The 25,491-nt window shown below is 35.1% G+C and overlaps 1 protein-coding gene across 19 annotated transcripts in view; it reads left to right on the top strand.

Moving 5' to 3' along the window:
• Window positions 1-25,491, top strand: part of RELCH (RAB11 binding and LisH domain, coiled-coil and HEAT repeat containing) — a 109,732-nt gene that overhangs the window by 53,671 nt on the left and 30,570 nt on the right. For 11 of the 19 annotated variants that reach the window (XR_014815967.1, XR_002346087.2, XR_014815958.1 and 8 more), the window contains 9 exons: window positions 733-845; window positions 6,809-6,899; window positions 9,780-9,851; window positions 13,595-13,735; window positions 14,197-14,361; window positions 16,479-16,626; window positions 21,046-21,202; window positions 21,800-21,923; window positions 24,050-24,098. Coding sequence is in view for 8 of the 19 variants with exons in the window: in XM_084977225.1 (XP_084833351.1) it covers window positions 733-845; window positions 6,809-6,899; window positions 9,780-9,851; window positions 13,595-13,735; window positions 14,197-14,361; window positions 16,479-16,626; window positions 21,046-21,202; window positions 21,800-21,923; window positions 24,050-24,098 (1,060 nt within the window). In the remaining 11 variants the exon portion in view is untranslated. Of the gene's footprint in view, window positions 1-732; window positions 846-6,808; window positions 6,900-9,064; window positions 9,187-9,779; window positions 9,852-13,594; window positions 13,736-14,196; window positions 14,362-16,478; window positions 16,627-21,045; window positions 21,203-21,799; window positions 21,924-24,049; window positions 24,099-25,491 lie in introns of all 19 variants that reach the window. The other 8 variants (XR_014815978.1, XR_014815976.1, XR_014815977.1 and 5 more) reach the window with 1 other exon arrangement.

The following is a 25,491-nucleotide window of genomic DNA, read 5'->3' as shown; positions in this document are numbered from 1 at the left end:
ACTTTTTTTTGGAAGGGAGAAATGAACTTTTGTCTCTTACTTTCTTGGAAAATATTGAATTTACCTCTCCATGTTGAAAGTGCAACAAATGAAATATTGTTAAAAATTTCCATTTCAACATAAAAAATTTCTGCTAATACTTTGTAGTTGTACTGAGAGTATTCAGCACCTGTGGAAATGGTCTTCTTTTAAAAAATTAGCCACTAGGTTAGGTGCTAAGGGTACAAAATTATTAATTATATCTGATCTTAAGAAAAACATTATATTTTGGTATTAGGGAAAGATTGTCTTTATCTTCTGTTATTTTAAGTTTTAAAACATAGCTAACTTATGCAGATTTTTATTTAAAAGCACTTTCAAAATTAAAACTACTGTATCAGCTTATGCTAAGATGGAATGTTACTTAGTTTAGAAACTAATAGACCCTTGGGAAGCATTGGATAAGAAAACAAGGTTAGTTAAATCTTAAGTTTATTATTACATTGTGATAATAAATGTATTATTATTATCACTTTATTACATTGTGATCTGCACTTTCTACACAACCAACACATAAATATATGTTTCTTTGTTTTCCCTTGAATTATCAACCTTAGACAAAATTAAAATTTGCTCCTCTGTGTGTTGAGGTTTATTTCATTTTAAATGTACATTTAAGAACACACTGTGGGGAAAAAGAATATTCTGCAATGCATTTTTACTTTGACTTTTTCCACCTTCCTATTTCTTTAGGAGTTGATCCCCCTCATATTATGTACAGCATGCCTGCATCCTGAGCCTAAAGAGAGAGATCAGCTTCTCCACATACTTTTCAATTTGATCAAGAGGCCAGATGATGAGCAAAGGTGGGTATGACAGCTTCTTTGGGAAATAAATATAATGTTGACTTACTAATTTTACTAATTGGATGTCATGATTGGCATCTTAATTTAAATGGCATCTTTTCTTCCTAGTATCTATTTAATAATTAGGAAAGACTGGATCTGTTTACAATGCTCTGCAATATTTTCATTCTTGTTATTCCAACCGCTGTTGAATTTGAACACTTTTGTGTTAGCTACCTTTGGACTTCTAATTCAAATATTTCTTTGTCTTTATCTTTCCCATTTGATTTTCAAGAACTCCTAAATAGTCTCCTTTTCTCCCATAGATGAACTAGATAAAGCATGGCCTCTTAATGGTTATGCTTTATAAGAAATAAAATATGTAATATATTAGTGTCTGCCCCACTGAGCTGTCTACAGTCAAGGCTGCCTGAGTGGAGAAAAAAGTTATACCTGAGAGTGGTGAGGGCATAGGGCACACATCAGGGAGATTTTTAAGGAAGAAAGGAGAGAGTTCCCGTCCCGGTGCAGCAGAAACGAATCTGACTAGGAACCATGAGGTTTCAGGTTTGATCCCTGGCCTCTCGCAGTGGGTTAAAGATCCGGCATTGTTGTGAGCTGTGGTGTAGGTTGCAGATGCGGCTTGGATTTGGCGTTGCTGTAGCTGTGCCGTAAGCCAGCAGCTGTAGTTCCAATTAGACCCCTAGCCTGGGAATCTCCATATGCCGCAGGAGCAGCCCTAAAAAAAAAAAAAGGAGAAGAAGAAGAAAAGGGACAGGGCTTCAGTCAGAATTTCTCTTAATAAAGATGTGATTTGTGCTTATACTTCTGCAAAATAGTATGTTTGTACATTAAGATTAGGTCACTTTATGTAATTTCAATACTTGTTTTACTGACTTGAAATTTTTGCCTCCTCTGAGAATGTTAGAAAATCATGAAAGTTAACCATAAGACAAATCAAGCTCAAAATTTAGAATCAGAGTTCCCTAGAGGTTCAGCAGTTTAAGGATCTGGTGTTGTCACTGCTGTGGCTCAAGTCACTGCTGTGGTGTGAGTTTGAGCCCTGGCCAGGGAACTTCTGTGGGTGGCAGGTATAGCCAGAATAAATTCATAAATAAAATAAAATGCAAAGAATCTCTCAGAGTTCCGGTTGTGGTACAATGGGATCGGTTGCATCTCTGGAACACTGGGATGCCGGTTCAATCCCTGGCCCAGCACAGTAGGTTAAGGATCACGTGGGTCACAGCTACAGCTCAGATCTGATTGTTGGCCCAGGAATTCCATATGCTGCAGGGCGGCCAAAAAAAGAGAAAGAAAAAAGAAGATAAAGAAAAATCTCTCAACTGTGGGAATAAAAACAATCATGTCGACTTTAAAACTCTATATGCAGGAGTTCCCGTTGTGGCTCAGTGGGTTAAGAATCCAACTAGTATCCATAAAGATGCAGGTTCCATCCCTGGCCTTGCTCAGTGTGCTAAGGATCCAGTGTTATTGTGAGCTGTGGTGTAGGTCGCAGATATGACTCGGATGCCAAGTTGCTGTGGCTGTGGTGTAGGCTGGCAGCTGCAGCCCCGATTCAACCCTTTGCCTGGAAACTTCCACATGCCTCAAATACAGCCATGAAAAGCAAAACAAAAACAAAACTCTATAAGCATATATCTCTTTCATACTCTTACCAAAATATACTTGAGCAAACAGAGAAACATGTTCTTTCAGGATCTAGTTAAGATTAATCTACATGCTAGGCAAATAGAAATGAGGGAATTCAATCAAGTTCTGTTCATTGCAAACTAAAAATTTTCTAAGGACAATTTGCTGGTGCTATAAAGAAAATTAATATTTTGCTTTCTTCTTGGAAACTACTATTCTCTATCTTGGTAACTTAGTCAATAATCAGCTGTCACATATTGCATTGTCATTTTTAGATTTCCAAGGCAAAAACCTCTCAATATACATGTAGCCTGTTTTCATAAACTCTGCACATTAAGCTAACAGCTGCCGCCTGGTGGCCAAAAGTACCTATTATCATTACTTCATGTCAAGACACAACAGGAATTAAATGTTCATGTCCTTACTTAAATCTTTTACCTTTCAGAAATACAGTTATTTATTAAAATTAACTAATCAATTTATTAACTATATATGATGTGAATAACAAATTAACAAAGCAAAATTTTTATGTTAGCATAGTAGTTTGACGTATAATCAGTTCCTTTTTTTTTTTTTCGCTTTTTTTAGGGCTGCATGTGCTGCATATAGAAGTTACCAGGCTTGGAGTTCCCGTCATGGCGCAGTGGTTAACGAATCCGACTAGGAACCATGAGGTTGCGGGTTCGGTCCCTGCCCTTGCTCAGTGGGTTAACGATCCGGCGTTGCCGTGAGCTGTGGTGTAGGTTGCAGACGCGGCTCGGATCCCGCGTTGCTGTGGCTCTGGCGTAGGCCGGTGGCTACAGCTCCGATTCGACCCCTAGCCTGGGAACCTCCATATGCCGCGGGAGCGGCCCAAGAAATAGCAACAACAACAACAACAACAAAAGACAAAAAAAATAAATAAATAAAAAAAAATAAAATTACTCTTAGAATCTTACCTAGCTTTCTCAGGCAGTGTCTATTTAAAAAAAAAAAGAAAAAAAAAAAGAAGTTACCAGGCTAGGGGTCAAATGAGAGCTACAGCTGCCAGCCTATACCACAGCCACAGCAATAGGATCCGAGCCATGTCTGCAATCTACACTACAGCTCATGGCAACACAGATCCTTAACCCCTCTGAGCAAGGCCAGGGATCAAACCTACATCCTCATGGATCCTAGTCAGGTTTGTTAACCACTGAGCCACAAAGGGAACTCCAGTTGTTACTTTTCTTAATGAATCTTAAGCTTCCCTGTATCCTAAGAGAAAGTTAATTTTATGCTTAATAATAGTGCATTTTGGAAGTTCTTTGCAAATAGCCATAACTGATACCATATTTCTACCTGTGTCAAACAATTCCTATTCTGTGATTTTCCGCAAGTAGGAACAGGATTTATTTTTACCATCATAAGAGTCTGTTTCCAATGCTGTTAATAATCTGTGGGCCACCAGACATTTTCTGTTTTCAAATATATTTGAAAACTGTCATGTTTTATAGAATTTTTGAATCTTAACTCTGCTAAGAAGTTTGTTTTAGGGAATCTAACATTTTTTGAACAAGTTTGTACATCTTTAGTATGGTGATGATGACTTAGGATTTAAAGTCATTTCACATGAAGGTCTTATACAAGTGTCTATTTCTTATGTATATTTCTTACATGTGTTAGAAATGCTTAAATTCCACCAAAGTTCATTAATTACAATTGTCAAATATTTCTGGTACCTTTATATTTAGTTTCTCATTATTTTAAGATACCAGTGGGGGTAAAAATAATCAGATATTAGGAAATTTTCAGTGGGAAGCTGGCAGCTAAAGTTCTGTCTCTCAGTTTGAGGATTTCTTTTTCCTTTTATTCACTTTATTTGCCTTCCTAGAGTAGAAGAAAATGGAAAAATAAAAGTTGAGAAATAAACATTGAAGACAGTGATATAAATATAAAGGGAAATCAGATAGGTAAAAACTACAAGGTTGTGGTGAGAAGAAGCTGCGTATATAATGAAGATGTATTGGCTCATCATTCCTCTTATCATTGTCCAGATGCTTTTTGTCTGTCCTTATTCTCCTCAGCCTGAGAGAACAGTTGTAGCTAACTAGGCTAAACTAAGTAGAAATGTAAGGTCATTCTTCAGTTTAAGTTAATTGACACAATTTGAGAAACGGCAATGAGCAATGGCTAGGATTTTATAATTGGTATGAATTAAACATTCTATTTTGGTTTTCCTTAAAGTTGGCTACTTTGAAACAGCTATGGAAAACATACTTTTTTTCCATCAAGTTTTACTGTTTTTAAGTCTAGACAAAAGTAAAAAATGCCTTCCAATTCTGCATTTAAAAGTCATTTTACTTTTTTTTCTTTTTGGGGCCACCAGCGTATGGAGGTTCCCAGGCTAGGGGTCGAATTGGAGCTACAGCTGCCTGCCTACACCACAGCCACAGCAACACAGGATCCAAGCTGAATCTTCGACCTACACCACAGCTCACAGCAACACCAGATCCTTAACCCACTGAGCGAGGCCAGAGATCTAACCCGAAACCTCATGGTTCCTAGTCAGATTTGTTTTCACTGCACCATAACAGGAGCTCCAAAAGTTATTTTAAATGGAACTTCATTCTAAAGAGTGAAAAATTTTATTTAAAATTTTATGCTCCTTTTTTTAATCATATTAATTATTTATATATTGATCTGTAACAAATTAACCCAAAAGGAAGTGGCTTAAAATAATACTTTTAAAAAAAAAAAAAGTATCATAGTTGATTTACAGTGTTCTATCAATTTCTGCTGTAAAGCAGAGTGACCCAGTCATACATATATTCATTTTTTATATTATCTTCTATCATATTCTATCCACAAGTGATTGGATATAGTTCCCTGTGTTATACTGCAGGGAAAACTGGACAACTGCATGTAAATCAATGACACTAGAACACACCCTCACACCATGCACAAAAATAAGCTCAAAATGGATTAAAGACTTAAACATAAGTACCATAAAATTCCTGGAAAAGAACATAGGCAAAACATTCTCTGACATCAACCATACAAATTTTTTCTTAGGTCAGTCTCCCAAGGCAATAAAAATAAAAACAAAAATGAACCAATGGGACCTAATCAAACTTACAAACTTCTGCACAGCAAAAGAAACAAAAAAATGAAAAGACTGATTTCCCATTGTGTCAGCAGAAATGAATCCAACTAGTAACCTTGAGGTTGCGGGTTCAATCCCTGGCCTCACTCAGTGGGTTATGGATCCGGCATTGCCATGAGCTGTGGTGTAGGTCGTAGATGCAGCTCAGATCTAGCATTGCTGTGGCTGTGATGTAGGCCGGCAGCTGTAGCTCTGATTTGAAACCTAGCCTGGGAACCTCCATATGCCGTGGTTGCGGCCCTAAAAAGCAAAAAAAGAAAAGACAGCCTACAAGTGGGAGAAAATAGTTGCAAACAATGCAACCAAGGGCTTAAAATAACAATTTATATTACAGTTTATATAAATGAGTTAATCTGGGTCTGCTTCAGGGTCTTTATAAAGCTGCATCTTGACTAGTCACCTCAAGGCTCAGTGGGGAAGGATTTGCTTCTAAGCTCATTCACATGGTTGGTTGTTGGCAGGATTCAGTTTCTTGTGGATCTTTGGACTGGGGGCCTCTGTTCCTCACTGGCTTTTGGCTAGAAGCTGCCATCAATTTCTTGCCATTTGGAACTCTCCAACACGGCAGCATCCTTCATTATAGCATGCCAGCTGAGAAGGCGGTAGAGAGTGATCCAAGATGGATTTAACATAATCTCTTAAGTGACATCCTATCACTTTGCCATTATTCTTTTGTTTAGAAGCAAATCATTAGGTCCAGACTATTCTCAAAGAGATGAGATTACGCAACAGCTTGAATATTGCAGATGATCATCATTAAGAGCCATGTCAGAAGCTGCAATATGAAAAATTCTCAGCTAAGAAATATCATCTTATTAATATGATAACATAGTTTTTAATTATAGAAATACTGAGAGAATAATCACGATGTTTTAGTGGCTAGAAACTGAAACTCATTAGAAGCTGAAGCATTAACCATAATCTCCAGATGTATATGTGGGAAGTTAATTTAGGAGATTATAAGATTCAGCCTCACACCTTTCAATAGAGAATCCCTTCACAACATCTCTCACAAATGGTGTTGCCACTGCTGGAGGGACTAGTCTTAAGAAACTAATTCTCTTGGTGGCACCTAGCCATTTGTGAAAAGACTAATTTATTTGTACAGAAATATGGTCCTTCATGTTAATTAGAGCTCATTTTAACCCTTAGTCCTAGCTCTGCTTTCTAATACAAATACAAGTCTTTATTCATTTGTGTTATTTTTCAGGCAGATGATACTAACGGGGTGTGTGGCATTTGCACGTCATGTTGGACCAACACGTGTAGAAGCTGAACTTTTACCACAATGTTGGGAACAGGTAAATAACTGTATTGGGTTTTCCCTAGCTATTGTAATTTATTATAAATGTTCATTTATCTTTTTAAAATGCTATTAGGAAATATATGGGATATAAATTATCTGCCGTTTCTGTAGCCCAGCATGGAGATTCAATAATAGTGCTTCAGAAAGCTCTGGGATGCTTGGCTTTAGTCATTCTTCCAACAAATACTCAAAAAACACTAGTTCCAGTACCTGTTTCAGTCACTGGGATACAGTGGTGAATAAAAGATAATGACAGCCTAATGGGGAGATAAGAGTAAACAAATATAAACTGAATAAAAAAACAGGGTAAGGGTTAGAGAGTGATGGGAAATATTGTTTTCGTAAGAGTGGCAGAGAAGGGATCTCTGAGAAAGTGATATTTAGACAAGGATCTGAATCAAGTGAAACACAAAATAAAAACATAGAAAAACTGATGAGTTCAAGGGAAAGCAAGAAACTGTGTATGTGTGTATAGGTAGACAGATAATAGAGATAATATCTGTATATTTTATATTACAAATACATACAGAATGTAAACTGTAAACCTTTGATGTAGAAGGTTTATAATTCAACTCATTATTTACTAACGATACTTTTGGTTTTATTTTGAATTTTAGTATTCTAGTCTTCTAAAGAACTTACAATCATTGACTTTCTGGACTTGATTTTTAGGTCATTAAGCAACTTGTTCCACTATCTTAAAGAGATGGATTTGTTACTTATGAAGACAAATTTCATGGCCTTATTTATGCTAGCATTGTCACTTATTCTTAAGAAAAAATATCGGTCTCTGAAATATCACTAAAGTGTATGGTCTTTTAGAATTCTATTCCCAATTTCTTTGAGTAATCATTTTTTCTTTAAAATTTAGTGTTAGAATCGGTGTCAAAAGGAAACATTATATATAGTCATGTTCTCTATGACAGTCCTTTGTGTCATCTATAGATTTTAGAGTATACTAATTTAGGGTAAGGCTGTAATCACTGAAAGTCAAATTAAGTTGGAAACAGTATTTACAGCTTTGATTTTACAATTCTGTACAGTTATATATAAGTATCTGTAATTTTATGTTTTTCCATTTTCCTCTTTTAAGCTTTATTGACATGTAATCAGATGGCATGCTATTCACCTATTTAAAATGTACAGTTAAATTAGTTTTAGTATATTCACAGAGTTGCACAATCATCACCCCAATCAAGTTTGAAACAATTTTATTACCCCCCAAAATAAGCCCCAGTCCATTCAACTGGTTCTCATATGTCAAAATTGTTTGACTATTCTGGGTCCCTTGAATTTCTGTATGAATTTTAAGATCAACTTGTCAGTTTCTGCAAAGAAGATAGCTGAAATTTTATAAGGATTGTGTTGAATCTGTAGATCAATTTGGAGAATATTGCCATACTAAAAGTGAGCCTTTCAGTCCATGATTTTAAGCTGTCTTTCCATTTATTTAGGTCTTTTAAAATTTCTTTCAATGATGTTTTATAGTTTTTAGAATATAATTTATAGACTTTTAAAATTTATGTCTGGAGTTCCCATCATGGTTCAGTGGTTAACGAATCCAACTAGGAACCATGAGGTTGCAGGTTCGATCCCTGCCCTTGCTCAGCGGGTTAAGGATCCGGCGTTGCTGTGAGCTGTGGTGTAGGTTGCAGACTCGGCTCGGATCTCGAGTTGCTGTGGCTCTGGCATAGGCCGGTGGCTACAGCTCCGATTCAACCCCTAGCCTGGGAACCTCCAAATGCCGCGAGAGCGGCCCAAGAAATAGCAAAAAGACCAAAAAAAAAAAAATTAAATTTATTCCTGAGTATTTCTTTTTAATACTACTGTAAATAGAATCTTCTTCATTTTCTAGTTGTTCATTGCCAGTATATAGAAATACAGTTGATTTTTGTGTGTACATTTCATTTTGAGACTATTTTGCTAGACTAAAGAAAAGCAAAATAAAAGTTTCTGTATAACATACTATGACATTCAAGCCATTTTGTTTTGAGGTTACTATTTCTGGATTAAATTTAATTCAGAAATGTCAGTTATCACCATCCCTCCCACCACCTCTTCTGTAACCTGAATGAACATGGATATTGGGGATCTTTCTAGCCGCCTACCTCTAGTTTGTTGCCCAGTAGATTGCTACATAATTTCTTTTCTTAATTTTAGGCATCCAATACATTAATGAATTATGTCACCTTTTCATATGGGAATATGAGAACAGATATACTTCTTTTCCAGTCAAAGAAAGATTTATATTCTATGAAGAAGACATATGGGAACAAAACCCAGTATGTGTCATTTTTTGTTGTTGTTATTTTTTGTTATGGTTCAGTGTAGTCATTACAATAGCAAAACCCCATCATCTTGCATATACAAACAGGGAGGGATTGGCATCTACTTCCTTTAAAAATAAAATCATAACACCAGTCAAGGGCTCTGGTTAAATCATCGATTAATTTACATCCTAATTCCCTAGGTTAAAAAAAGAGGACTGATGAATCAACCCTGGCACATATTATAGACCATATCAATAAATATCCAGAAGCCAGATTTTTGAAATTAAAAAATATACTAATGTTGCTAAGGAAGGAGAAGATTGCTCCTGATGTCATCCTAAGAAAGGCTTAGTGCCCGCAATCTATAGTCACCTTGCCAAATTTTCATCTTTGCCTTATCTTCTTTCTAACAAATAACCCCTGTTACCTCATTTTTTAGGCTCTCCCTAACTCCCTTAATCCTAATCCAGGTATAGGGATCCCCAGAAGTGGAAAAGAAAGAAGCTTTATTGCATTCTTAACAGGATTTGTGGTGAAAAATAATTCTCTTTTGGAGGAAGGGAGAGTATGTTGTTTATGCTTGATTTATTTCTTTTTTACTCTAGATTAATCACAAATACCCAGAAAGAAGACTGCTTGTGGCAGAATCTTGTGGAGCACTGGCACCTTACCTTCCTGTAAGAATTTTTTTCTTAAAAACCTTTTTATTTTGTTTTTTAACAATATAGAAATTTTTTCAGGTGTCTTACACATTTTAATCCAAATTCTGTCCTAACAAAGGGAAAAGATGACCCCAAAAGGAAAAGGTTTATGTTTATACCACAAGGCATTGCAGACAGTAAGCTACATTAATCATTGATCTTGTATGGGTATAAATACTTTAAACCTGAAAAGCTATTTCTCAGGACCCTGGCAAGGCGGGAGTTGGGGTGGGGGAGCTTCTTGATCCTTTCAAAGAGGTCCATGAGATGAGAATTATTTTCATAGTAATATTAAAACATTTTTTGATTTTTCTTTGCAGTGACATATACGCTGTTTGTACAAAAGCTGTAATGGGCAACAGTACCGGTGCATTAGCACTGATAAAGTCAATGACACCCAAATAGACGATTGTATTCTTTACTGCCATGCACTTGCAGAAAAAGTCAATTTCACTCAAAAATAAGCTTGGAAAATTAGTAAAATTGTGAATTCTACTGAATTTTTACACTGAGTATGCGTTTTTTGTTTTGTCTGATTTTGTTTAATATTCTGTGTGATAAAATGGAAAATACTTATATCAAGCCATTTTGTTGCATTCTGAACTGTGGTGGCTGTTTCAGGAAAAGCATGTGAATAGTTTGAGCCATGAGCTGAACCAACTGTTCTACTTGTGGGATACTGATTTTACTTAACACACCCTGCAAAAACAAGCAGTGGTTATTCAAATGTGGGTATTTGGCAGGCATTTTTATAAAAGTGAATGAAACAGAGCCTGTCACTTCAAGGAAAACGAGTAGACAGCATTCATTGCCAATGATAAAATTGGAACTTTTAAGTGAGAACAAGAATTTTGGAAAACTTGTATCCACCACTCTGAGTTTGATAGCTTCTGTTTTTATCAGAAAAGGCTATGAAAATACTTCTTCCTTTTTCAATTGCATGTCTGTATAAGGTCAGATTTTCTTAAATACTTCAGCCAAAACAACGTAACACAATAGGATGCAGAGCAGATAAGAGGATCTACCTGTCTTCTTTCAAGTCAGACATGAAAGAGATTTGCAACAAAATGTAAAACAACACCATTCTTGTCACTATTTTTTTTGTTTATAGTTATTGTCATTAAAATTATCATTTCATTATTCATGTTAACCTCTAATGAGTTTATTGTATTTTAATGACTTAATAATTTAAAATTTTTCATTTTTAATTTCTAATATGATAGGTATTAATAGATATTACCCACCCAAACAAAAGCTGTTCGAGGTGCTCATTAATTTTTAAATGACTGGAGGAATGCTGTCACCAAAAAGAAAAAGAACCACTGGACTGTTGTGCACATTTAAGTATCTTCCCATAGGTCCACGACTTAGAAGGGGTAGAAACAAACATAGTTTTAAGCAGAGCTTGACAAAACACAGGCTGGAGACCAAATCTAGTCCACAGCTTGCTTTTGTAAATAAAGCTTTATTGGAACATAACCACATCCATTTGTTGTATATTGTCTGTGTCTGCTTACACACAGCAACCACAGGGTTGAGTAGTTGCACCTGAGACTTTTTGGCTCCCAAACCCAAGAGTACATCTCATCTGGCCCAGAAGGTTTGCTGACTTTTGCCTTAAAGGGTCATTTTTGTACTGTTGTTCTTTTAAAAGGGTACAAAAATTGGAATTGTATAACAATGCATGAACTATTTATGTTGCATTTACTATTTACTCATATTCTTTAGTGAAGAAGGAAAAACCAATAGTACAACAGTTGTCTTTTTAAAAAATAAAATTTATTATATTTTTTATTCAGAAAAACATAAAGAAAAGAATGTCATAGTCTCACTTCCAGTAACGTTTTTTTTTTTCGTTAAAAATTTTTGTGCAGTATAGAAAAGAATAAAATGAAAATCAAAGACTTCTCTGGCCCTAGTAATTCCTTCCAAAGATATGCATTTAAGGTTAATGGTTTTTAATTAATACTTACAAAAAATACAAATTTATGTATATACCAGCTTGCATTTTTATGTCCTTTAAATTTTTCTTACCCAGAAATAATCATATACAATGTTTCTTATCCCTTGTGTGGGAATCTGTGCATTTTTTATTTCATTCACTGTTGATATTGCTGTATCTTGCTTCTTTCAGTATTTTCATTTTTTATTTTGACAGTGTTAAATTGCCCCCAACCAAGATAGCACAGACTGTACTCCTATGAGTAGTGCATTGGAGTTCTTATACCTCCACCAGGAACCGGGCATAATCAAACTTTTTTTTTAACGTTTTCCTATCTTTTAAGAGAAAACTGGTATCTTTTTGTTGTGATAAATCATACAGATAGATATACATGAGTGAATTTGAGCATCCTAGTATTTATTGTTCCAAGACAGAGATGAACGTCACATGCTAGCAAAGAAGTAAACTGTTCCACACTGCTCCTAGTACTATTATGCTAAGCAGTATTAATAATGGGCTTAATGTTTCCTCCATGGATCTCCACTTTCCTTGTACCCCACTGTAACTCGTAGCAGTAAAACCTCAGTGTTTTACTGAGGGAGTAATGCCTCCTGACTTGTCCTGTGGGTTCCCTTAGCATGCTGAAACTGCCACAGTTGACCTCAGCCTAGATCATTGCAAAGCACATACCTAGCTGAAGTTTACTTAGCTCTGTCCTATTGCCTGTGCTGATAAGAATCTAAAAGCCCTTTTAACATTCTTTTAAAAAAAACTTTGGGGTGCAGTTTTTAGCCTAAAGGATAAATAAACCAGACTGTACTAAAAGACAACCTAAATTTGACCAAAATTTGCTAAAGTTAACATATATTTTTGTTTCTAAAAAGTAAACAAAAATAGGTCATTTAAAAACGTCTTTCAGACCTTGCTCTACATACCAAACCATGCTGTAAATAAGGTCATATCTTTTTACTTTAACTCTTAAATGTAAAAAGGACCTAAACAAGTTTAGGTTCAAAGAATTTTATAAATTGATCAAATTACAGTAATGGTACAAAAAAGGAAAGGGAAGGCAAGAATTTGTATAACTGTAACTCTTTATTCTAACCTCAGCCATTAACTGGGCTAAAACTATGGGGGAAAACTGTGTAAAATTAAAAGACACAACAGTGGTTGACATATTAAATAGTAGCATCTGAAAATAGCAACATTTTAAAGAACTTTTAAAGTTTACTCTCATATTTTATCATTCCGTTTGAATTTTTTCTCTTCAGTTCTTCAAAGAACAGGAATACCAAGAATTTATAATGTTTCCACACAGCTGCCCCAGGCAAAAGTTTTGATTACCAGAATCATTTTTATAATCCCTCCCTCAGCGCACTTCTCTGAGTTGCACAGGTAGTGGTAGAAGAGTCATTGTCCGCTTATAGCTGAGTGGTGACTATGCCAAAGTGCTCTGTAAGGGTCTGAGGGATTGGCACATATTTAGTAAAAATATAAAAATATTCTGGGAGATAATTAATACCAAGTACAGGATAGACGGCATTATCTTTAGAGAAGGAGAGTAGAAAAGGGGGGAGAAGGTGGAGGTGAGTGATACTTCAGCTGTATCTGGTGTGTTTTACATCTTTCAAAAATGAAGACTTGAAACAAATATAGCAAAATGTTGTTAACATAATATTTAATCTAGATTTTGAGTAGATGGATATCTGTCATATTATTGTCTATACTTTTCTGCCACTGGTGTTAAATAGTAAAATACGGTCGTGTTGATTTTCAGAAAGAAATCCGTAGCTCCTTGGTTCTTTCAATGTTGCAACAGATGTTAATGGAAGATAAGGCAGATTTGGTGAGAGAAGCTGTGATCAAAAGCCTCGGTATCATTATGGGATACATTGATGATCCAGACAAATATCAACAGGTATGTTTTTCAGAATGCATCCCATTTATCCCATTGTAAAATTCCAAATAGTAAAATATTCCAAATCTCTGATTCAGATACCCTATAATCTATAGTAGGAATGGCACATGTGTCAACTTTAACCAGTTGAAGTTGGCTGCTTGGTTTCAATTCTGCAATTCTGAGGAGAAAATGCTTTTATTCATTTTTAGTATTGCCACAGTTTTATGACAGGAAATTGCCAACAAGCGTGCCTTGTTACCACTCTTTCACTTTGATTTCCCCATCAATGGATACATGACATTTTTCTTTAAAGAAATTGGGGAGGGTAGGATTATGAACTTTTTTTTTCTTGCTTAAAATGTCTCCTAAATGTATTACAAAATATTTGTTACATTTTTTAATTGTTTTTTTAGGTTTTCTTTTTTTTTTTTTTTTTTTTTTTTTTTTTAATCTGCATTTTACCTGTTTCCTTTTGGCAGGGTTTTGAATTGTTGCTGTCAGCCTTGGGTGATCCCTCAGAAAGAGTAGTTAGTGCAACACATCAAGTATTTTTACCAGCTTATGCTGCCTGGACTACAGAACTTGGAAATTTACAGTCTCATCTTATACCCACATTGCTGAACAAGATTGAAAAACTTCTCAGGGTAAATGCTTCCTTTACTTATATAGTTAATGGAAATGTAAAAGGTATGTTTTAAGGCATCTTGAAAGAGTGTTGGGGAACAGAGACAGAAAATACCACTTAACTGAACATTCTAATAAATTACCTGTTAAAGAGTCTACTGGTCTAGAGCCAAGAGAGATATGAGGAAGTTCTGCTTGGCTGAAGCTAGAGGAGAAAGGGCATGATCTGACTTTGTTGACTGAAATAACATCTTTGTGGCACTAACTTGTACCCTATTCACAATGCTGCCTCTTCCTAGTCTCTTCTGAATACGTAAATATTTTAGGTAAAGTATCAGTTCCCAGAATGCAGAGATAACAAAAACATGAGTCTCTCAAGACCTTTTAATATCTTTCTTATTTACAAGATAGCAACATACTTTATTTCACTGCAGTAGTTCATGCCCTCACTTTTTAAAATGAACTTTCCATTCTTCCCAAGTGAAAGAATTGAAAAAAAGTTGAAGAAACAATGGAAACTTCTTGGTCTAATTTTTGTACTGTATGTTGATTTTAGAGCCTGGAATGAAAACTTACATTTCTTTACTGTGTATATTAATTATGTATCATTAAGGTAGATACTATAATGTGTATTTTATTCTTGTAACCCTTTGAATTATATTTTGTTTTTTTGTGTGAAAACTGAGTGTTTAAGAAACTTGATTAGAATCTTAGAGCTGTTAAATGACAAAACCAGGATCTGTCTGAAAACAAACTCTTGCCCTTTCTACCCCTAAATTTTAAGGAATCTATAAAGCTCTTACCAAGTATTTTGACTACTCTGTAGATAGTCTTATATGTATATACATATATTCATTTAATTTAAAAATTGGGCTTTTTTTCTATAAAGTTCAAAATAGGTGTTAAAAAAATATAGACAAGTAAACTAAAATATATCTTTTTATGAAACCTAGGGAATTTTTTTTTTTTTTTTTTTTGTCTTTTTAGAGCCACACCCACAGCGTGTGGAAGTTCCCAGGCTAAGGATTGAATTGGAGCTGTAGCTGCCAGCCTACGCCACAGCCACAGCAACACCAGATCTGAGCCACGTCTGTTACCTACACCACAGCTCACAGCAACACCAGATCCTTAACCCACTGAGCAAGGCCGGGGAACGAACCTGCATTTTCATGGATACTAGTCAGGTTCATTATTGCTGAGGCACAACAGGAACTCCGAAATCTAGAGAATTTTTTTAAAGGTTTTTTTTTTTTTTTTTTTTTTTTTTAATGTTTACATTCCTTCTATCTGAGAATTATCTGTACCTGGGGGATTTTTTTGTTCCATTTCATAACACAGCTAACTCCACATTGTTACTAAACTTAGCTGCTGTATTCAGCACAGATGGTAATTCTTCCATGAAGAAATTAACTAAGTTAGAGCTTGATAGTAAATAACTAATATATCTGGTATTTCTGACACAGTTGATATTTATAATAAGGATAACTCAAGTGGATTTGAATAGCAATAAATGTTTTCACTTCTAAGGATTCCATTTTTTAACTTTAATATTTGATTTCTGTGACTCATGGTGATCATTTTACTGCTTTTTTTTTCCTGTTACCTCTTTATTTTGTTTCCTTTTGAAATTTCTTCTCCTGCATTTTATCTATACATTCAATTTTTTTTAAGTGCTTTCAATCCTGGAAAGTATAGTTGTCACCAAATCTGTAAAGAGGAGTTAGGAGTAGGAAAGTAAAATAGCAAGTTCGGCTGCTGGCTTAACAGTTAAGTGTTTAAAATGATTCCTATGGTTCACTTTAATTTCTTTAACCTGACTTAAAACATTTGAAAAGAGAAGACCCTCTTAAAAGGAAAAAAAAAGAACTGTAAAAGAAGTTCCATACAAAAAGAAATGACTGATGTTCACCCTAAAGTTTTCCATATAAAAGTTTCTGTTACTTCTATAGTGCCTTAGCACTTCTTCGTATTTTCACATACTCAGAGAAATTCAGAAAAGATTCATAGACATCTCCTTTATGCTGTGAGTCTCATATACATGTCCTTAAATGTTTTATCATTTGCCACAGAAAGGAAGAACGACATAAATACATAATTTCAAAAGACTAAAATTAGCTTCTACCTCCTTACATTTCAGGAAGGAGAACACGGGCTGGATGAACATAAGCTCCACATGTATCTGTCTGCTTTGCAGTCCTTGATCCCATCTCTCTTTGCATTAGTGCTACAGAATGCACCTTTCTCCAGCAGAGCCAAGCTCCATGGTGAAGTGCCACAAATAGAAGGTACTGAACAAAAATTATAGAGAAGGATGTAGAATATTAACATCTTAGCTCCCAGAGAATTGTTTTTGATTAAAATTATAAAAATCACTTTATATGACAGCATAATTACTAAAATGTTTTATCTGTGTGGAACCGTGTGGTCATAGATTATATGATATCAAGGGAACTGCATGGCTTCATCTTTTGTGGATAAGCCTCATGGTATTATTTTATATTTATACTTTCTTTTAATCTGGAGTCTTTCTATGATCTTTCTTTTTTCAGTGTTACCAATCAGAAATAAGTCTTTCCTTTCATTAATAGAGCTGAATTAATAGTTGTCATGGCCAATTTATGAAGCTTTTCATTTCTACTTTCCTTCATTTTTTTTCTTTCCCAGCTATTCATCTTATTTTCAGTAGGGAAAGGTAAATACAATTACTCGTTCCTACTATGTCCTTGATAGGGATATTAGCATACACAGCACAATTTTCTTTTTTTTTTTCCTAAAGGAGGTAATATGACTTATTTTCAGAAATACATGAATTAATCACAAAAGCCAGTATTTTCTTAGCTCAAAGTCCAGCTAATCTAATCAGCAAGTGACCTTTAATCCATGGCATATGGTAGCCTCATTGCACCCAGCCCTCATGATAAATGGCTGTCGGCAAGCTCTTACTATGTTTGAGATCCCTTTGCATCTTTTTCAGATTTGTGAAATTATCCATGTCTTTTACAGGCTTCTGATAGACACAAGAATTGTAACATTGAGAAAAATCAACAGTTTTTAAAATTGCAGTTTTCATACAAAGTAAACTGGGCTACCTATAATCTTTGGTATATGAAGCAGCATGTCCAAGAATACACAAAGCACAGCATAAAAATGGTGTATACTGTTTGGATGCCAGTTTTACTTAGAAAATTGAGAATGGTTGGGGATAGAGTTAATGTTTTTTAATGATATTGAGGAGAATGAAAATTCAAACTTTTAAGATAAACCTTCATAAAGCTCTCATAGCTTGCCGCTTTAGGTTCTACTTCTCCATCCATTAAGGCACTTCATCTGTCTAGGGACTTGCCTATCTTTCTAATTCCCTCTCTTTCTTTCTGTCTCGCTGTATTGCTCTGCCAGGGCCACCATGACGAAGTGCCATAATTCTAGTGCTTTAACAATAGTTATTTAGGAGTTCCCGTCGTGGCGCAGTGGTTAACGAATCCGACTAGGAACCATGAGGTTGCGGGTTAGATCCCTGGCCTTGCTCAGTGGGTTAAGGATCCGGCGTTGCCGTGAGCTGTGGTGTAGGTTGCAGACACGGCTCGGATCCTGCGTTGCTGTGGCTCTGGCGTAGGCCAGCGGCTACAGCTCTGATTCGACCCCTATCCTGGGAACCTCCGTATGCTGCGGGAGCGGCCCAAAGAAATAGCAAAAAGACAAAAAACCAAAACAATAGTTATTTACTGTCTCACAGAGTTCTGAAGGCTAGAAGTCTGTGATCAGTGTCAGCAGGGTTGTCTCCTTCTGAAGGCCATGAAGCTAGGAAGTCTCTTCCTAGCTTCTAGTGGTTTGCTGGTGTTCTTTGGCTTAGAGATGCATCACCCCAATCTCTGCCTTCAGCTTCACATTCTGTTCTCCCTGTGTGTGTGTCTAAATTTCCTCTTTTTATAGGATCATTTTTACTGGAGTAGAAGTCTACTCTACTCCAGTATGACCTCATCTTATCTAATTATATCTGTAATAACACTGTTTCCAAATAAGGTCACATTCTGAGAGCCTAGGATTGGCACTTCAAGATATGAATTTTTAAGGGAGACACAGTTCAACCCTTAGCATTTGCTATCATTCATTCATTCATTCATTCAAGTAACAAATAATTCTTGGATGTTGCCTATTGTCAAGCACATGCTAGAGATCAGATAGAAAATTTTCGAAGCTGCTTTACCATCTTAAACATGTTCCTTCCAGTGTTTATGTGAGCTTTCTTTATGATTATGTCTTTATCATGCCAAAAATAATCTTTTATTTTTAGTTTTCATTGACTTAGTTTGACTCTTTTAACAGTAGCTATAAATGTTAATGTTATCACACTCACATATAGGTTATAATACATTTATTATATCTGAGGATTAGTATATCTTTATTTAGGGTCTATCTATACATCTATATAATTTGGAATACAATTTATTATAAGTGAATATTTATTTTTTTTCTCTTAAATAATGGAAATTCCACAGCACTAACTAATATTTATGTCAGGCACCATTTTAAACACATTGGACACAGTCATGAATAAAATAGACAAAACTCTGCCATCACAGAGCTTACATTCTAGTAAGAGGGAAATACATTAAAGAGTCATAACAGCAGTTATTTTGTTGGTTTTGGATAATTTTGGTTACTTTTTGACAATAAAATGCTAGTGTATTGCCAGCCTATTAAAATGCCAAGGACCTTTCTGTATTGCTGTAAGTTAGATGCTCAAATTTTTTTTTTTTAAATGTTCTCTTTTGTTGTTGTTGTTGTTGTTGTTGTTGTTGTTGTTGCTATTTCTTGGGCCGCACCCACGGCATATGGAGGTTCCCAGGCCAGGGGTCGAATCGGAGCTGTAGCCACCGGCCTACGCCAGAGCCACAGCAACGCGGGATCCGAGCCACGTCTGCAACCTACACCACAGCTCATGGCAACGCCGGATCGTTAACCCACTGAGCAAGGACAGGGACCGAACCCACAACCTCATGGTTCCTAGTCGGATTCGTTAACCACTGCGCCACAACGGGAACTCCTCAAATTTTTTTAAATCCTGCTAAACAGAATAGTGCTTTCAGGTTCCTAAATCATTTTGAATGCTTATCTGCTATAACTGAGTTATCCAACTAATTGCTTACTTCTTGACACTGTTTTTGCTTTTATTGGACCTAGCTTTAAATCTTTGGACTTTACTTTTCCTACAGTAAATCTTGACATATCTTTACTTTTAACTGTTCCACTATTTTCAATAATTTGTCAGTATTTTTGAAGGAATGATATAGATTCCCTCATAGAATCACAGATTGTGACCAATATAACCTTGTTTGAAGTTATGTCAGTTATGCTTTGACATGATATAAAAATATGAAGTACAGATAACCCTCCACATCCAAATCTGTTTGATTCCTACGTTGAGATAGTGACAGTTCGAGCAGAAACCTCAGATAGTATGGAATACCACGTTACCCAAATTCATTTATTTGTGTATTATGATAGGAAATAGGAATCTTCAGCTAGCAAGGGATAACCTTTATCTGCACTTAAGATACTGTTAAAAGCCTTGGGCATAGGAAAATGATAACATCTTAATTTTGTCTCGGAGCAGTTTTACAGTTACTTCATACTTTAAGTTTAATGATTATCATTAAGCCGTTAATGTGTTTTGAGGAAATGCTACATCCTTATTTGTGTCTTTTTAGGGCGTTAATCTCTACTCAGGAGTTGGGCTGTTAGAAATTTCTGACAAACAGTTAATGAGCTCTTGGTAGCATTGTTCCCTTAGCCATTTAAGACCTATTTCTTAATAACCTGGGATCTCATTATAATCTATAGAATCATAAATTATATTGACATGTTCAAATTTTAAAGTATACTAGTATATACTCAGGTTTTATTTGCATAATTTAAAAGTAATTTTTTCAGTTTTCTCCAAAACTTTTGAAGTATATACATGAGACCCTTGTTATGATAGTTATAGTACATTTTGCTTTGTCTTACTGCTCACTGGTTTTAACACTTTCTATTAACTTGTTTATCAAACTGTGGAAAATTTTTTAAAACGTGTAATATCGGAAATTAAATACTTAAGAAGCCTATACAGTTCAAGCTTTAATGTACTTTATGTCATTATTCTCTGGCATTGAACAATTTTTTCCTGCTATCAATCAATTAGTTTCTTACTCTGTGAAGGAAATATTTTAATTTAAACCACAGGAAATTTTAATTTTCACTGGCAAGCTATTTCATTACAGTATTTGTTTATTAGCTATGTAGTCTTATAAAATCTTAATTTTTGAGATTTGTTAAATTCATCCGTATGACAAGAATTCACAGTTAACTCATAAACTACAGGTTTTTGAACTGCACATGTCCACATATGTAAGGATATTTTCCACTAGTTAAAACTCTAATACTACGTGGTCCACAGTTGAGTGAACTCATGGATGTGGAGGAGCCTTTGATACAGGGGGCTGACTATAAGTTATAGGCAAGTTAACCCCTGAGTTATACAGAGGTCAACTGTATTTCCTTTTTTTTCTAAAAATGATTTATCCAGTATGTTTTGTTTTATATTTAAAGTCTACAATAAGCTAAATAAATATCAGGAGACAGAATCTTACTATTCTTTTGACAGAATAGCTCACTTTACCAAATGCCATCTTCCATGCAATTTATTTTGCTTCTATTATTTATAGTGACCAGGTTCCCTCGGCCTATGTCACCACTTCAAGATGTGTCTACTATTATTGGAAGCCGTGAGCAATTGGCAGTGCTACTACAACTTTATGATTATCAGCTGGAACATGAGGGTACAACAGGCTGGGAGAGTTTACTATGGGTTGTCAATCAATTGTAAGTTACCACCTCCATTTTGTTGGGTACACCTCAATCAGTTGAATGGAAGATAGCTCACTATTTTAGCCTGAGGGACAAAATATAAGAAAACATAACTTGGCATCATCTGTGGTAAACTTCTTTAGGAAGAGATTTATACCACTAGATATATATAGTTACTTATCTCTCAGGATGGTGCTGCTCTATTATGTCAGAAGAACATATCTGCTACCTTATTGTCTAAAAGTGGTGATGAATTTTAAACTCTAACTAGACTTCTAGGTTTTGGAGCTAAAATGCATGGTGGTATGTTATCCAAGCTCTTGTGTGAAGCATCAACTCCATTGATTTGAATCTCATTAACTCCATGCTTAGAACTCTACTATTAAGGTTCCATATATTTTATGACAATCAGTTAAAATTTATTTTAAGAAATTTATAGAATGTGAACTTAAGACTTTTTCAAAGGATCCCAAACAAGTCCTTAGTATTTCAATTTTACTGGCTATGAAAAGCAGAACAGAAGTTGTTAAGATTTGCCTTGTCTCAGGAATTGGCAAGGAAACAATAATTTATTTGTATCCCCTGCCTGTTTTTCTTTCCTTTTGTATTCAGGTTGCCGCAACTTATAGAAATAGTTGGCAAAATTAATGTTACTTCAACTGCATGTGTCCATGAATTCTCCAGATTTTTCTGGCGCCTTTGCCGGACATTTGGCAAAATTTTTACAAACACTAAGGTAAGAACTTGATTTCCATGTTTTCTTATATGCAAGAGACATAGAAATGTAATATGTTGATTAATGCTATAACCCAGAGTAAATAAAAGCATAGCTCTTCCTCTACTCTAATTTTACTTATTTATTTATTTATTTTTTGTCTTTTTGCTATTTCTTTGGGCCGCTCCCACGGCATATGGAGGTTCCCAGGCTAGGGGTCCAATTGGAGCTGTAGCCACTGGCCTACGCCAGAGCCACAGCAACGCGGGATCCGAGCCGCGTCTGCAACCCACACCACAACTCACGGCAACGCCAGATCGTTAACCCACTGAGCAAGGGCAGGGACCGAACCCGCAACCTCATGGTTCCTAGTCGGATTCGTTAACCACTGCGCCACGACGGGAACTCCTCTAATTTTAATATCTTAGAAAACTATGAGAATAAAGGAAAATTCTAGTCAGTGATTCTTATTGATTTTATCAATATTCTTGTCTTTATTGATTTTCAAAGATGATTTAACCAAAGCTTAGTTTGTATCTGGGTTTGGGTATAAGATCTACTCACTGTGGATATGTCAAAGCTTTCCAGTTCAGGAAGTATCAGTTAGGGAGCTCAACAGCAATCCTTTGAATGTGCTTCTGGTACTTTACCATCTACCACAGGTTCAGGAAGCAGCCATTCACTCAGCATGCTTTGGTCAAAACATCAGGTGATTATAGAACCAAAGCAGCTTGTGTAGAATATTTGCTACAAAGATATAAGTTCATGGAATAGCATGGACACTTGAGAGGAAACTGCTTATTTCAATCACTGCCCCATTTGCCTATCTGGGTTATTGTGTAGTTTTAGATATTGTGATGTCCGTGTAAGTCCCACTTTCTTCTTTAATTCTATTAGTCTGTTTGTCTTCATAGCATATCATTAAAGCCAGTTCTTTAGAAACCTAATAAAAACACAAAAAGATGTAGTTGATATAATCATATGTTAATCAAGACATTTAAGAATTTTGTGCAGCTTTTTACTATTAAACCTGTGTTTATTAAAACATTTATAGCAAAGCAGTTCAGTATAAGTGGACTAGGTTAAATTTCAGAAAATGAGCTATGACCATGTTATCTTTATGTCCTCTAATAAATCACTTAATGTATCCGGGCTTAATCTTTTCATGTGTGAAATGAAGAAGTTCCTTCAGTGTCTTTTAATTCTCTTAAGTCTGGGTGTGTAGAGTAATCTCCTCATAGTGGTCTACATCTCAGCTTAAACTGAATTTGTAAATTAATATGCCTGACCTGCCAATAGGAGGGCAAAAACCAGACCTTGATGTTACTGTGGAAGAAACAAAGTCCTTTTACATTTTTCATTATTAACACCTAGTTATTAAATAATACAGCTTGATTTTACTGGTAATCACTATTGTAAAAAATTGTTTGGCATCTCCAAAAGAAGCAGCTGTTATTTATTTTAATTTTGTTTTGCAAAAATAATGAGGAGTTCATTTTAGCACTTAACAGTAAGTGGCTGACTTCAGTGGCTTAAAATCTGAAATCTGTGATAATGTTAATAATAAACAATTGAAACAAACATTTGCTCTAACTTAAAATTTTAAAGTTAAATTCTTCATTTGATGTTTAAAATTAAACTTTAAGGAAGTTAAAATAAAAGATTAATCTAAGCCAAAGGATAGCAACATGATGAATATTAATTACCTAATACTCTAAATGAGTGGAATTTCGTTTTCATTCCATTTATATATAACAGATTTTTTGTCAATGATTTTAATCATATATCTGTCTGAATGCCCTTTCTACCATTAAATTCAGTTTTAGGAGATAATAATTTCGGGCACTTAAAATCATCTTGGAAATTAATTTAGTTGGAGAAACTAAAGGCCTTTTAGAAAACTTGATAACCTGAGTTGATTTTTTTCAATATTTTATCTCTTAAAGGTGTTGCTTTCAGTAACTCAACTCCTCTTTTTTCCTATAGCTTTTAAGAATTGTTATAGCTTTGACCACTTGAATCAATGGTCTATAAAGCAAAATAAATAAGTAGTAGTAATACCATTGGTAGTAAACATTTTATTTATTTAATTACTGATTGGTCCATTGACCTTGAAACTTTTTGGATCTTTTCTTTGGGCTGCTTAGGTAAAACCTCAGTTCCAGGAGATTTTAAGACTGTCTGAAGAAAATATTGGTAAGTTTGTTCATTATTATTTTAAAAACAATTGACTCACTTTTCTCCAGAAAAATACTTTATCCATTATATGCAAATTGTATAATAAACTAGCAAGTACAGTTGAAAAGGAAAATTTACACTATGCGGTTCTTGGTTTTACAACTCTGTCACATCTTACATCCTTCTGTGAGATGGTAGGGAGACTGATGTTTGTCAATTTGATTATAAATATCTAGTTTCCCTGTAATCAAATTGACCTAAGGCTAAGCTTCTCAGACTAAGTACTTGTATTCTTGGAGGTTTATTCGAGATAATGAAAAGTACAAAATAAAAAGCATCCAATTCGAGTTCCCATCATGGCTCAGTGGTTAATGAACCCGACTAGTATCCATGAGGACACGGGTTCAATCCTTGGCCTCGCTCAGTGGGTTAAGGATCCAATGTTGCCATGAGCTGTGGTATAGGTCTCAGACGAGGCTCTGATCCCAAGTTGCTGTGGCTGTGGCATAGGCCAGCAGCTACAGCTCCAAGTGAACCCCTAGCCTGGGAACCTCCATAACTTAAACTTAGTTGTGCGGCCCTAACAAAAAAAAAGAGCATCCAATTCTTAGTTACTTAAAACTTTAAAAAAATAAAACATAATTGAATAGAATGTAAGTTATACATGTATGTTTTTAAAATGAAACATGAGATTTTAAAGAAACTGCAGACTTTAATGGACAGCTCCAGCCCCTCTGTTCATAGTTTTCACTCACCTGTCTTAAAAAGTCTAATTATAGCACCATTGGCCTAAGAAGTCATTTATGTGTGGATATTATATCTCCATGTATTTTTCTAATTTCTAGGAATAAAATGTGGAAAATGTTAGGAACAAAAATGCAGAGCCCCCTGGTTTGTTTTTTTAACTTGGTTGATTTTGAATGTGTGGATAATTCTATCTCAGTGCTACCATAGTCATTTGATTTGAGTGATCTGAAAAACTCTGTTTTTGGCTGGCCTCAGAGGTAGAAAATGAAAAAAAGATTCCCTTTACATTTGAAAACGTTGATGAGAATTTTTTTGGACAAATGCTTCCCAGAGTCTATATTTAATAGCTTTCTAAAGGGTTAATGTTTGAAAAAGCTAATGGTTGGTACTATCTGTTTAGTAAATTATTAATTCCGATGATAAATTGGGTAAAGAATATTTATATATTTTAGAAACTAATAGCTTTTGGAATTATTAGTTAGCTGTGAATATTTAGCTGTTGATATAGGAAGTGATTGTTAGCCACCCTATTTACAGTCTGTATCTATAAATTCAACTTAAGCTTATGTTCCTACCCTCAGATTTACCTCTCAACTACCATGGTCACACTCAACCAACATCAGTACTCTTCAAAGAAAAAAATTCCTTTTACCAGAGTTCCCTT

Source organism: Sus scrofa, chromosome 1 (genome assembly GCF_054392235.1).
Source record: "Sus scrofa isolate SSC_HxYL_T2T_F1_AM1 chromosome 1, Sscrofa_HxYL_maternal_Yorkshire_Landrace_v2.0, whole genome shotgun sequence".
Classification (NCBI taxonomy): Eukaryota; Metazoa; Chordata; class Mammalia; order Artiodactyla; family Suidae; genus Sus; species Sus scrofa.
This window is presented reverse-complemented; position numbering and strand designations above follow the sequence as displayed.